At 44.3% G+C, this 12,807-nt stretch overlaps 1 protein-coding gene across 1 annotated transcript; it reads left to right on the forward strand.

Annotated features, from left to right (window-relative positions):
* The first annotated feature begins 1,448 nt into the window (after nucleotides 1-1,448).
* Nucleotides 1,449-9,947, forward strand: LOC101112752 (trophoblast Kunitz domain protein 1-like). The gene is made up of 6 exons (XM_015099911.3): nucleotides 1,449-1,542; nucleotides 3,648-3,731; nucleotides 4,933-4,992; nucleotides 6,797-6,880; nucleotides 9,314-9,509; nucleotide 9,947. Coding segments are annotated over exons 1-6 (519 nt in total).
* The last annotated feature ends 2,860 nt before the right edge of the window (nucleotides 9,948-12,807 follow it).

Genomic DNA, 12,807 nt, shown 5'->3' on the forward strand with positions numbered 1-12,807 from the left:
TTGTGCGGTAGTCTGAGCATTCTTTTTTTGAGGATTAGATGAGTTATATTTGTCAGGTGCTTAGGATGCTGCTAAGTTGCTTCAGTCGTGTCCGACTCTGTGCGACCCCATAGACAGCAGCCCACTAGGCTCCCCTGTCCCTGGGATCCTCCAGGCGAGAATACTGGAGTGGGTTGCCATAAGTGAAGTGAAGTCGCTCAGTTGTGTCTGACTCTTTGCGACCCCGTGGACTGCAGCCCACCGGCTCCTCTGTCCATGGCATTTTCCAGGCAAGAATACTGGAGTGGGTTGCCATTTCCTTCTCCAGGGGATCTTCCCGACCCAGGAATTGAACTCAGGTCTCCCTCATTGCGGGCAGGCACAGGCAGACGCTTTAACCTCTGAGCCACCTGCATGCCATAATGAAGAATTTAAGTTTTACCTGGAGTAATTACTCATTACTGTTATTAATAACACTGCAAAGGACATTGACTTCTCAAGGAGAAGGAATATATGCCTGTTACATCCATTGATTTCCCAGCAACCACATGATGTGGGCAGCGTCAATCTCATATGATACCTGAAGACACGGGATTCTAGGAGATTTAAATCCTCAGGAACAAAGTTAGGAAAATGCAGAGGTGGCCCCCACACTGAGGTTATGTGACCCCAAAACCACTGAGGGAGAGAGCAGGAGTAAGGGGGAGACTCCAGGTGATCATCCAAGGTCCCCTGAAGTCCACTTAGGCAGGCAGTTCTCCTGTTGGTGAAACTACGTGAGGGGCAGCTATTGGTTACGCAGTGGAGACATGTTCAGCTCACCGGTTCCCCTCTGTCCCCTCCCCTTATTGCTTTTTCACTGCATAAACAGGCTTATATGCCCGAGTGAAATCACCTCCAGCTAAGTTCCTGCCCGGACCAATGCCTGGTGAAGGGCAAATGTCCATCCAGCGGAGAAGCTGGGGCAGTGATTGTAGGAAGGTGACCTGTGTCACACCTGTGATCTGAGGTAGGTGAGGGGGGTCAGGGCACGGAGGCCCAGATGTGGTGACATCTGCACGAGGCTGAAAATGAGGACCTGGGCTAACACACTACTTTTCACTTACATGTCTTGTGATTTGCTCTCATCTACCCGCTGGCCATTTATCGTGTGCCATGCACTACCGTAGGTGCTGAGATGCTCCCTGAGGGATCATATTAGACAAAACTGCATCTGTCTGACCACAATCTGTGTCTACATGAGACCATAGGCATAGGCAAATCTGAGAACTGCTGTTACTGGACATTTGGCCCCTGCAGACAGAAGCAGGAGGCATGCCTTGGAGGGAGATTTTGCAATAAACAAGACTGACCCAGCTCCTCCCTTTCCCCACTCCCCTTCTCATTGCCTGATCCCACCCCTCAGCCAGGGTATTAGAAGCTCAATCCGTCCCCAGCATCCTCAGGAGCTCTCCTGTAAGGCTACCAAGATGAGCCAGCTCTGCCTCTCTGCAGCCCTTCTTTTCCTCCTGGTTATCCTGGTGGACAGCTCTCCAGTGTATGAACACCAGACCCAGGACCAAGGTAGGTCCAGGCTCACCTCTCCTCTATAGGTTCTGGGGAAATGATGGAAGTCCATGGAATGGAGAAGACAGGTGTTAGGTGGGTGCTTCCAACCCTCTCTGGATTTCTCCTGTCACATTGGCCAGGATTTTTGTTTGTCTGGTTGCTTTTGGCAGCATTGGTCTTCCTCCCTATGAGAGAATATTCTCTAGTTACAGGGTTACTTTCTCATTGTGGTGTGTGGGCTTCTCATCGTGGTGGCTTCTCTCGTGCAGATCAGGGACTCTAGGCATCTGGGCTCAGTAGTTGCAGATCACCTGCTTAGTTGCCCCAAGGCATGTGGAATCGTCTCAAACCAGGAATCAAACTCATGTTCCCTGAATTGGCAGACCAATTCTTACCTCCTGGACCACGAGGGAAGTCTGAATTTGCAAACTTTTATCTCCATTGACATCATGATTCTCATAAGGATATATATTAAATTTCATGTTAAATATGCATATATCCCACCCAAGTCTACCAGATCAGGCACCCCATTTCTAAGACTCTCTATTCCTGGTCCCTACCTTGTCCCTGAACCTCATTGTAGTGTAGTAATAGAAAGTTGCATATTTGATCCTTCCCTTGGTTAATGGTCCAGGACTCCTAAAAATTCTTGGAATTTACTGACTTTATAGAGAAAGTAAAAAAAATGTGACTCAAGGTAACCTCAAGATGCAGTTGATCTCCAAGAAACCTCAGATATCCATTTTGAGGTTACAGTTTTCACCACCTCTCATTCTAGCACCTCTGAGCACAGGGGAGGGAACTGAGAGTGACATCAATCACCAACAGCAGATGATCCATCCAATACGGGTGCTTAGTGAACCCTGGAAAGAAGTACATAAATACTGGTCTCAGAGGGCTTTTGAATTGGTGAATACAAGAAGATGACATGAGGGTGCTCTGCTCCCTAGGGCACAGAGGCTGGGCACACCTCCCTCCCTCTTTGCCATATAAATTTCCTCCACTCTACTTGCCTGAGTTATATTTTGTATATTAATTTGGGGATAGTTAGCAAGGCATTTTCCAAAATTTAGCAGGCAGTTCTATGGCGCTGTTGAATTTGAAAGTGAGGTCATGGATACCCCGATTTTCCCTATTTGATCACAAGCATGAGTGACTCTGAACCTCATGGCTGGCATCTGAACTGAGGATGGTCTTGAGCCCTCAACCTGCAGAATCGGCAGTAACTCCACAGATTTCAAATCAGAAGTAAACTGATTTGCTGGACACCCAGTGGGTGTTTGGGAAACTGGTTGCTGTAGGTAAAGATACCACATATTTGTTGTCAAAGAAAAACCCAGATTCACTGTGATTTGGGGATTCAGGTGATGCTCCAAAAGCAGGAGTAATGAAAGCAGGACATTGCACCCAGAAACTGTTCTCAGTTATCTGTATTTTCAGAATTCCTGGTAGAATCAGGTAGTGTACCAAGTGGGTTGCAACATGATAGTATCTTGTTCTGGCCCTACCACCCACGTGCCATGTGGGTAAGTCATCTGCAATTTTCTCATCTGAAGAGGGGTACATGTTGTATGGGGTTTTGAACAGATTACCAGTTATGAATATAAAGAGTTGACTCACATTTCATGGTGAATTCTGCATATTTTCCACCAAGATGTGTTAATCTGAAAACAATTTCTCTACCTACTTGCTTTGGGCAAGAAAGATATTTAGGTTCAAATAATGATTATTCCTCTAATATGAAAAACAACCAGAAGGCCTGATGAATAAGCAGAGCCACTGCAGAGAAAACCCCTGGGACCAAGGCTGATAGAATATTAGTAAAGTCTGGAGAAGGAAATGGCAACCCACTCCAGTGTTCTTGCCTGGAGAATCTCAGGGACAGGGGAGCCTGGTGGGCTGCCATCTATGGGATCACACAGAGTTGGACACGACTGAAGCGACTTAGCAGCAGCAGCAGCAGTCAGGACCTTTCCTTTGTCCTCTTTTGACTGTGATTTTACTATCCATATTTGTCCTATCCCCTGTTAACTGCTATTATTTTATAATGTATATTTGATCCTTTTCCTGGTTCATGGGCCAGGCCTCCTGAAACTCCTGGAATTTACTGTCTTTCATAGGTCTGGAGACAAGCCATGGAAGGAGACTTGAGAAGCGTTCAGTAATAGATTTGATTTCAGTTTTCATCGATGCTGTGGTTACAGGTTTGAACTTCTTGCACCTCTGGGGAGAGGAGAGGACACTGAGATTGAGAACAGTCACCACTGGCCAATGATTCAGTCAATATCCCTGTTTAGTGAAACCTCAATACAAATCCATGAATGTGAGCATTCAGGGAGCTTTTCGGGTGGCAACACACTGCGATGATTTGAAGGCCCAGTGTTCTCTAGGGCGTGGAGACTCCCCACACTTCCACTTCCACTTTGCCTTGCACATCTCACTCATTTTGCTATGCCTAGATTTATCCTTTATAATAATGTGAGATCCGTATTTGAGTGGTCTTCCTGAGTTTGGTCATCAGATTTACTGAGTTATTGAACATGGAGTGGGGTAATGAAACTTTTGTGTTTTATATACTTTATCAAATCACTAACACTTCACTGTCATCTGAACTGAGGACAGCTTTGAGCCCTCAACATGCAGACTCTGTGCTAACTCCTTCAGTTCATATCAGAAGTAAATTGACTTGTACCTTTACTGGGTGTTTGGGGTATTGGATTTCTTACAGGAGACACCACATATTTGGTGTCAGGGTAACCCAGACTCACTCTCCCTGTGCCTTGGGAGCTGGCGAGAGTCTTGGGAAGGGGAATAATGAAAACAGCATGCTGCACCCAGAAACTCTCACAAATTATCGATATTTTCAGAGTTCCTGGAAGAATAGTGTAATATATCAAATGAGCTGAGACAGGGCAATTTCTTGTCCCAACCCTGCCACCCACATGCTGCGTGTTCTGGGACAAGTCATCTACAGTTTCCTCATCTGAATAGCAGGTACATGCTACATGGATTCTTTGAACATATTACCAGACATAAATATAAAGAGTTTATTTGCATGCCATGGCCAATTTCATCATTTTCCACCACAATATGTACATTTTAAAAAATTCCTCTACCTACTTCCTTGGGGCCAGAAAGTATATTTATGTGTCAAATAATGATTATCCCTTATTATAAAAATTAATCAGAAAGACCTGGGACCCCTGAGAAGAGTAACTGCAGGGAAAGAATGAAACACAGCCCTTGTGTAGCTGGTTCATGGGACCAAGGCTGATACCATATTAGCAAAATCTCCAGGTCTTTTCCCGTATCCACTTTTGACTATCATTTTATTATCCATGTTTGATCCTTTCCTGGTTCATGGTCCAAGACTCCTGAAAATGTTGGAATTTTTATCTTTTATAGTTGCCAAGCTTTTTAAAGGAATGGGATTCGATGAAATAAAAGGACTGGCTCAAACAGTGAGTAAAGGTTTGAACTTTCTTTACTTGTGGGGAGAAGGGAGGGCTCTGAGTTTGAGATTGGTCACCACTGGCCAATGATTTAATAAATATGTCTATTAAGTGAAATCTAAAAAAAAAAACCCAAACCATCAATATAGGCTCAGAGAGCTTATGAAGTAGAAACCAATGGTGGTGATGTGAGGGTGCTGTGCTCCCCAGGACATGGAGGCTCAGCCCACCTCCACTCCTCCTTTGCCCTAAACATCTCCTCCAGTTCATGGTTCCTGAGTTTTATCCTGTACATTAACTTTAGAACAATAAGGATCTTTCTGAGCTCGTTCGCCAATTCTATTGTTTGAGCATTGAGGTGGGGTCATGGAAACTCCCACCTTTAGTCACTTGGTCAAGAGCGTGAGTCACTCGAGAACACATGGCTGACATCTGAAGTCAGGACAATATTGATCCCTCAACCTGTGGAATCAGCACTAACTCCACAGATACGGTATCAGAAGTCAGCGGACTGTGGATCACCCGTCGGGTGTTGGGAACAACTGGATGGTGTTTGTGGAGAAACTGTATTTCATGTCAGGGAAAAAACCAGATTCACCTTCCCCTGTGATTTGAGGGCTCACATGAGGCAGATGGTGACTGCAGCATGAAATTAAAAGACGCTTACTCCTTGGAAGAAAAGTTATGACCAACCTAGATAGCATATTCAAAAGCAGAGACATTACTTTGCAAACAAAGGTCCGTCTAGTCAAGGCTATGGTTTTTCCAGTAGTCACGTATGGATGTGAGAGTTGGACTGTGAAGAAGGCTGAGCGCCCAAGAATTGGTGCGTTTGAACTGTGGTGTTGGAGAAGACTGTTGAGAGTCCCTTGGACTGCAAGGAGATCCAACCAGTCCATTCTGAAGGAGATCAACCCTGGGATTTCTTTGGAAGGAATGATGCTAAAGCTGAAACCCCGGTACTTTGGACACCTCATGCGAAGAGTTGACTCGTTGGAAAAGACTCTGATGCTGGGAGGGATTGGGGGCAGGAGAAGAAGGGGACGACCTAGGATGAGGTGGCTGGATGGCATCACAGACTCGATGCACGTGAGTCTGAGTGAACTCCGGGAGTTGGTGATGGACAGGGAGGCCTGGCGTGCTGCGATTCATGGGGTAGCAAAGAGTCGGACAGGACTGAGTGACTGAACTGAATGGATGAGGCTTGGGGAGAGGTGAGTAGTGAAAGTAGGACACTTCTCCCAGAAACTCTTACCAGTTATCTGTATTTTCAAGTTTCCAGCAAATCAGTAGCGTATCAGATGGGTTGTGACCTGACAGTATCTTGTCCTGATGAGGCCACCCACATGCTTGTGTGCTGGGGCAACACACAAGGAAATTTCATTTGCAGTTTCCTCATCTGAACAAGGGAAACATGTTACATGAGTTCTTTGAACAGATGATGATTCACGAATACAAAGTTTATTCACTTTTGATGGCCAGATTTGTCCATTTTCCACCACAATATGTTGATCTGAAAAGCATTTCTCTACCTACTTGCTTTGGACAATAAAAATATTTCTTTATCAAGTAATGATTATTCCTCTATTATTAAAAACTAATTAAAAGATGTGGAACCACGGAGGAAAGCAACTTCAGGGAAAGCAAGAAACAGCCCTTGTATAGTAGGCTGTGGGACCAAAGCTGGTACAATATTACAAGTCTCCAGGCCCTTTCCCTTGTCCTTTTTTGACTGTTGTTTTCTTATCCACGTTGATCCTTCCCTGTTTCATGGACCAGGCCTCCTGGGAACTCTTGTAATTTACTCTCTGTCATAGGTCAGATGATGATTTCTGGAAGGCAACTGGAGAACCATACAGTAGAGGTGTTCCCAACACAAATGCTCAAAGAAGAGAATAAAGGTTTGTAGTTTCTGCACCTCTGGGGAGAGGCAAGTTCACTGAGAGTGACAGCAATCACCAATGGCTAATGATCCAACCACTATGCCTGTTTAGTGAAATCTAGGAGGAAATATATAAATTCTGGGGTCAGGAAGCTTGTGAGTTGGTAAATACAGGAAGATAATGTAAGGATGTTCTGCTCACTAGAGGACAGAGGCTGGGCACACCCCCACCCCCACACATCTCTTCCATTTTACTGCCTTGAATTATATTTTGTATATCAATCTGGGAAGAGTAAGCAAAGTTTTCCTCAGTTTAGCTGCAGATTCTATTTAGTTGTTGAATTTGAAGGTGGGATACGGATTCCCTGATTTTAGCCATTTGCTTACAAGCATGAGTGACTCAGGACCTCATAGCTGGCATCTGAACTGAGTACAGTCTTGAGCCCGTAACCTGCAAAATCTTCAGTAACTCCATGAATTTCAAATCAGAAGTAAATGGACTAGTGGGACACCCAATGGGTGTTTGGGAAATTGGCTTGTGTTTGTAGGGACAGCATATATTTGTTGTCTGGGAAAAACCCAGACTCCTTCTCCCTTGTGATTCAGGGGCTCAGAGATGCTCTAAAAAGGGGGAGCAATGACAATAGGACATTGCATCCAGAAACTGTTCTCAGTTATCTATTTTTCCAGATTTCCTGGCAGAATCAGGTAGTGTACCAGATGAGTTGTAATTTGAGAGTATCTTTCCTGGCCCTGCCACTCACATGCCATGTCCTGGGGCAAGACATCTGCAATTTTCTCATCTGAACAGGGGATGCATGTTACATGGGTTTTTGAAGAGATTACGAGTCATGAATATAAAGATTTTAATCACATTTCATGGTGAATTTTGGGCATTTTTCACCAAAAAGTTTAATCTGGAAACAATTTCTCTACCTACTTGTTTTGAGTAAGAAAGTATATTTAGGTGCCATATAATGATTATTACCACTTCCCAGGTGGTGCTAGTGGTAAAGAACCCACCTGCCAAAGTGGGAGACCTGGGTTCAATCCCTGGGTCAGGAAGATCCCCTGGAGAAGGGCACAGAAACCCACTCTAGCATTCTTGCCTGGAGAATCCCATGGACAGGGGAGCCTGGTAGGCTACAGTCCATGGGGTTACAAAGAGTCGGAAACGACTGAGCGACTTCACTTTCATGTTTCACTTTTCTGGGCTAATGAGGGTCTTCCAAACTCATCAACTTCACATACCAAAAGACCCTTTTATTGTTCTCATCACATAAGAAATATTAAGATTTTTAGGAACAGTGTCAGGAAAAGGATGAAAAAACAAATACGTACATTTCTTCTTACAGTCACAATATCAATAGTATCAATATTCAATTTATAGAATCCCTGTGAGGTAACCAAAGTAAACACAGTGGTATGTTTTCTTCATGCCTTTTTCCATTATAGCGTGATTCCTTCAAATTTTTTATTAATGATTTTATTAAAATTTTATTAATAAACATATACCTAAGTGCAGAGAATATTAATAGTATTATAAAACTCAGGCATCCAGACCCAGTAATTATTGACACATAAGGAATATTTCTTACCTGTAACCTGTTTATGTTGTAGAGTTGTGGGGTGGGTTTTTTTTTTTTTTTTTGAGCATTTCTGTATTTATTGGGATGAGTTAGTTATTAGTTGCAGACCCCAGGTTCAGCAGTTATGGTATACCAAATTAGTGCCTACAGTATTTGGGGTTTAGTTTTCTGACAATGGATTGAACCCAGAATTTCTTTCTTGGAAGGCAGATCCTTAACCACTGGACCACCAGGGAAGCCTTATAGAAGTTTAAAGGCTAATCAAAGGCATTATCCCAGTTTTGCTTGGTACTGCTTCCCTGGTGGCTCAGAGAGTAAAGTGTCTACCTGCAATGCGGGAGACCTGGGTTCGATCCCTGGGTTTGATCCCTGGGTCCGATCCCTGGGTCGGGAAGATCCCCTGGAGGAGGAAATGGCAATCCACTCCAGTACTCTTGCCTGGAAAATTCCATGGACAGAGGAGCCTTGTAAGTTACAGTCCATGGGGTCACAAAGAGTCGGACACGACTGAGCGACTTCACTTCACTTTATGAGAAAGTACACATCTGTACATGATTACTGTATCCAGGAGATGGTAAAGGACAGGGAAGCCTGGCTGCAGTCCATGGGGTCACAAAAGAGTCCAACACGACTGAGCGAATGAACAACTACAACTGTATCATGTCACATCTAGTAACATTCATAATTATGTTCCAGAGAGAGGTTTTTCAATTTGGGCTTTCAATTCAAATGGGCTTTTCAATTTGACCACCCCCCACAACCCTAACATTCTCTATTCCAAACAAACTAGTGGTTCTAATTGTTGACCTCTTACCGAGCTGTGATGACTATCCTCATAACTGATGATTCCCCTCTCATTCCAGCAGATTCTAAGCCTGCCTTCTGCCTGGAGCCTAAAGTAACAGGTCACGGCAAGGCCTTGAGGCCCAGGTACTTCTATAATGCTGAGACCGGTGACTGTGAGCAGTTTACATATGGCAGCCTCGGAGGGAACAAAAACAACTTCCTAATGTTAGAGGACTGCATGAAGACCTGCAGTCAAGGGGCAGGGTCCTTGTAGTAAGGCAGGGGCCAGGGCACAGGGGGAGGGGAAGGGCTGTGGAAAGGGGCGGAGCTCAGTGGACCACACACCATTCACCCTGCACAGTGTCTTCCTCCTCTCTGCTGCCAGAAGAGGCTGCAGTGTCCTGTGAAACCCAAACTGAGCCAGCTCTCCAGGGAGAGAATGGCAGAAGGTCAACCCCGGAGGCCTCTTTGTGATCATCTCAGACTGATCACATGCTTCTCTTCTCAGTTGGGAACACTGACACCCTCCAGGGCAGGTCTGCAGTGCTCCTGAGCACCCCACCTAGGCTTGTTCATGATTTGGGTCATGGGACCATAGTTCCATATTTTTTGGAAAATATAGGATCTGTCAAGATGACAGGCCTAGAATGATGTCTAGGCCTACAATGTTGGCACTCAGCAAGTTCTTTTTTTTTTTTTTTTTTTTGCAGAGAACATGCAAAAAGTGGTCCCCAGAAACCCTGAAGTCTGAGGAGGACCCCTGCAGGGCTGGGCTTTGGCTGCTTCTGAAACAGTTCAGTCTCCTCGCAGTTCTCTCCTCTACCCTCATCAGCCAGACGCGTCCATTTCCTTTCCTCCATGGGTCTACATGTCTTAATTCTGTCTCATCCAGTTGGCTCTCAGCACCATAAGAACGTGTCTTCCCTTTATCCCTAGCACTTTACACGGTTCCTGGCTAAGGAGACAGTTCATAATTATTTGAGGAAAGAAGGAAGGGATGCAGAAACACATTCCCCATGAGTATATGAGTAACTATAGAGCCGGCAGTTTTATGGCAGGATTTTTGTTTTAACCCCCATCCTCACAGCATCCTCACCTTCAACCTCCTCCCCACCATCACCGCTCTCCTTGTGCATGGCCAAGGTGGAATTCCCAGCCTCCAGTTTTCAGCATCAGTTATGAGAGAAGAGTTTGGGATCAAGAAGCTCCTTGACCCCACAATGATGCTGCATTTTCTTTTCTGTGGCTTTACCCACTGTGGCTTATATTTCAACAAATGCATATTCAAAATTAAACTGACTGGAGTTTGCAACTACAAACCTTAACCAATAGGGTCCATGGAAGTGGCGGTCCTTCTCCCTGTTCTGCAGAGTAGTGGGCACCTCCTGTTTCCCAGTCCACAGACTGTGCACTACTGGGTATAGGAAGCGAATCCATTATAGCATCATCGGCCTCTCAATAGGCCCCCATGCTACACAAAAACTGGGAGACAGACACCTCTACATGACAGCTTTTATTCCTTTCTTCTAAGTTCAGTCAAATTTGGGGGCAAATTGTCCTACTGGACTCTCAGAAGGAGAATGGCCTTTAGCCTCTATTGTCCACTTTTCTAAAGAATCCAATACCCCAAGGTGACTTGTGGGGAGGAGGTTTCTTAGTTCAGTTAAAGAAGAGCAAGTACCCTTTAGTGCCCCAGGCTCTGTGTTAGCCTGCATTTTGCCTGCATTGTTCTATTAACCATCCTAAGAGTCCTTCAAGAGAGGAAATGAAGGCATAAAGATGACACTTAGCTGCTGCATTTATTTCCTAACATGGCAGCTTCCCACTCTCTTCCCACTCCCACTCTGAAGGGACTTTCGGCTCTGTGTGCTTGCTCCCAGACCTTCTTCTGTAGCCTGCCCTTCTGTAGAAGTAAAGACTATCTTGCGGAGCCATTTTTGATTGTCTGTTCTATTCCCGCAACACAGCTTTGAGAGCATTTCCAACATCCAGAGCAAAGCCAAATTCCTGAAACCCTCCCCCAAATCACCTAACACAGCCCACATCCTGTAAGTTCTTTCTAATGTTGTCTTAATGAGACATTAAGTAGAGGCATGTTGATTATGTTTTCCTGCTCTGTGTCAGAGAAGATGTAGGATTGAGGCATTTTGGGAAAACAGAATATCTGTTTCATGACAGATGAGTAAAGTGAGCCATGGAGACCACAGTAGGCACAGTATCGCAATAAACAAGAACACAGATGGTGCTGATGCTATTATTCCCATGTAGTCTTGGGCAAATTTCTCAGCACCTCTGAGCTCTCTTTTCTTTAGTTATAAAATAAAGATAACAATCTTACTTGTTAATATTTCTAGCCAGAGACCAGTAGAAACACCCCATTCCTAGTTTAATGCCCCAATCCCAGTTGAACTCGTTGGATTTATTACTCACAGCAGCCTACAGGAATCATCTTGGAACAATATGCTGTCTCATTAAGACAACGTCAGAAAGAACGTACAGGATGTGGGCTGTGTTAGGTGATTTGGAGGAGGGTTTCAGGAATTTGGCTTTGCTCTGGATGTTGGAAATGCTCTCAAAGCTGTGTTGCGGGAATAGAACAGACAATCAAAAACGGCTCCACAAGGTAGTCTTGACTTCTACAGAAGGGCATGCTACAGAGGAAGGTCTGGGAGCAAGCACACAGAGCCGGAAGTCCCTTCAGTTTTTATTCGTAAGACGCAGGTTCCCTCCTCTGGCTCCTCATAGTCTGAGAGTCACAGAGTTACAGTCTTTCTTGATGTTGCCTAAATTTTTGATTGGACGACTTATAGTGACTATTTTTCCCACCCTTTTAGTTCTTTGAGCATGTCCAGGCTAAAGCCTGCAAAATTAGTGTGCCAGGACAAAGCCTGTGAAATTAGCCTGCCAAAACGTTCTTGTGAGGAAGGAGAATCAGGAAGTGAAAAGAACAAAGGATTGCCAGCTAGCTGCCATTTTAGGCTATATACCTTTCTGTTCAACTATTCTAAGAATGAATCGCTTCTTTGATAGAAAAAATCATATCTTTCTTACATGGATGAAGGCTGTGAAGAAGTGGGACAGTTCTCTAAATGGGTATCTTGATTTTAACTCTAATAAGGGGAGACTAGATAGAGGTGAGAGCTGTGCTTGGTCAAGAAGTAGCAATCATCCAAGACAGGAAGGTGCTAGGTCACACTGGTGCTTTGTGTAATTTAGCTCCTTTTGTCAGTGCTCAGACATGATAATCAAAAGTCCTGATTTAGTCTAGATCTTTCACAAATGCAGAATGGCCTCATCTGATGTTGAAATTTTGGAAAATATTTATGCTGGGCAGAAGAGCATAGGGCTATTGTAGTACCCAGCTCAGGTCCTGACACTCAGAGGTTGCTTTTCTCTTTCTCTATCAATCTCATAGTGTTTGATGAGAATAAAAAAGTTGTATTTGTTAAATGCTTTGTCCAAGTCCTGGCAGAATAACCATTTAATGAATGTCAGATCTGATAGAAGTAATAGTAATACTATAAATATATGTTAATTTTTATTAATAGCTATTAGTTTATAGCAGCATCAT

This window comes from Ovis aries, chromosome 13 (assembly GCF_016772045.2).
Source record: "Ovis aries strain OAR_USU_Benz2616 breed Rambouillet chromosome 13, ARS-UI_Ramb_v3.0, whole genome shotgun sequence".
Lineage (NCBI taxonomy): Eukaryota > Metazoa > Chordata > Mammalia > Artiodactyla > Bovidae > Ovis > Ovis aries.

What these genes read in the sequence shown, in the direction of transcription:
- LOC101112752 (XM_015099911.3), top strand. Translation starts at nt 1,449, where the DNA reads ATGAGCCAGCTCTGCCTCTCTGCAGCCCTTCTTTTCCTCCTGGTTATC. An exon ending in AGGACTGGCTCAAACAGTGA is followed by an intron (nt 4,993 to 6,796) that starts GTAAAGGTTTGA and finishes TCTCTGTCATAG; the next exon opens with GTCAGATGATGATTTCTGGA. An exon ending in GCTCAAAGAAGAGAATAAAG is followed by an intron (nt 6,881 to 9,313) that starts GTTTGTAGTTTC and finishes CTCTCATTCCAG; the next exon opens with CAGATTCTAAGCCTGCCTTC.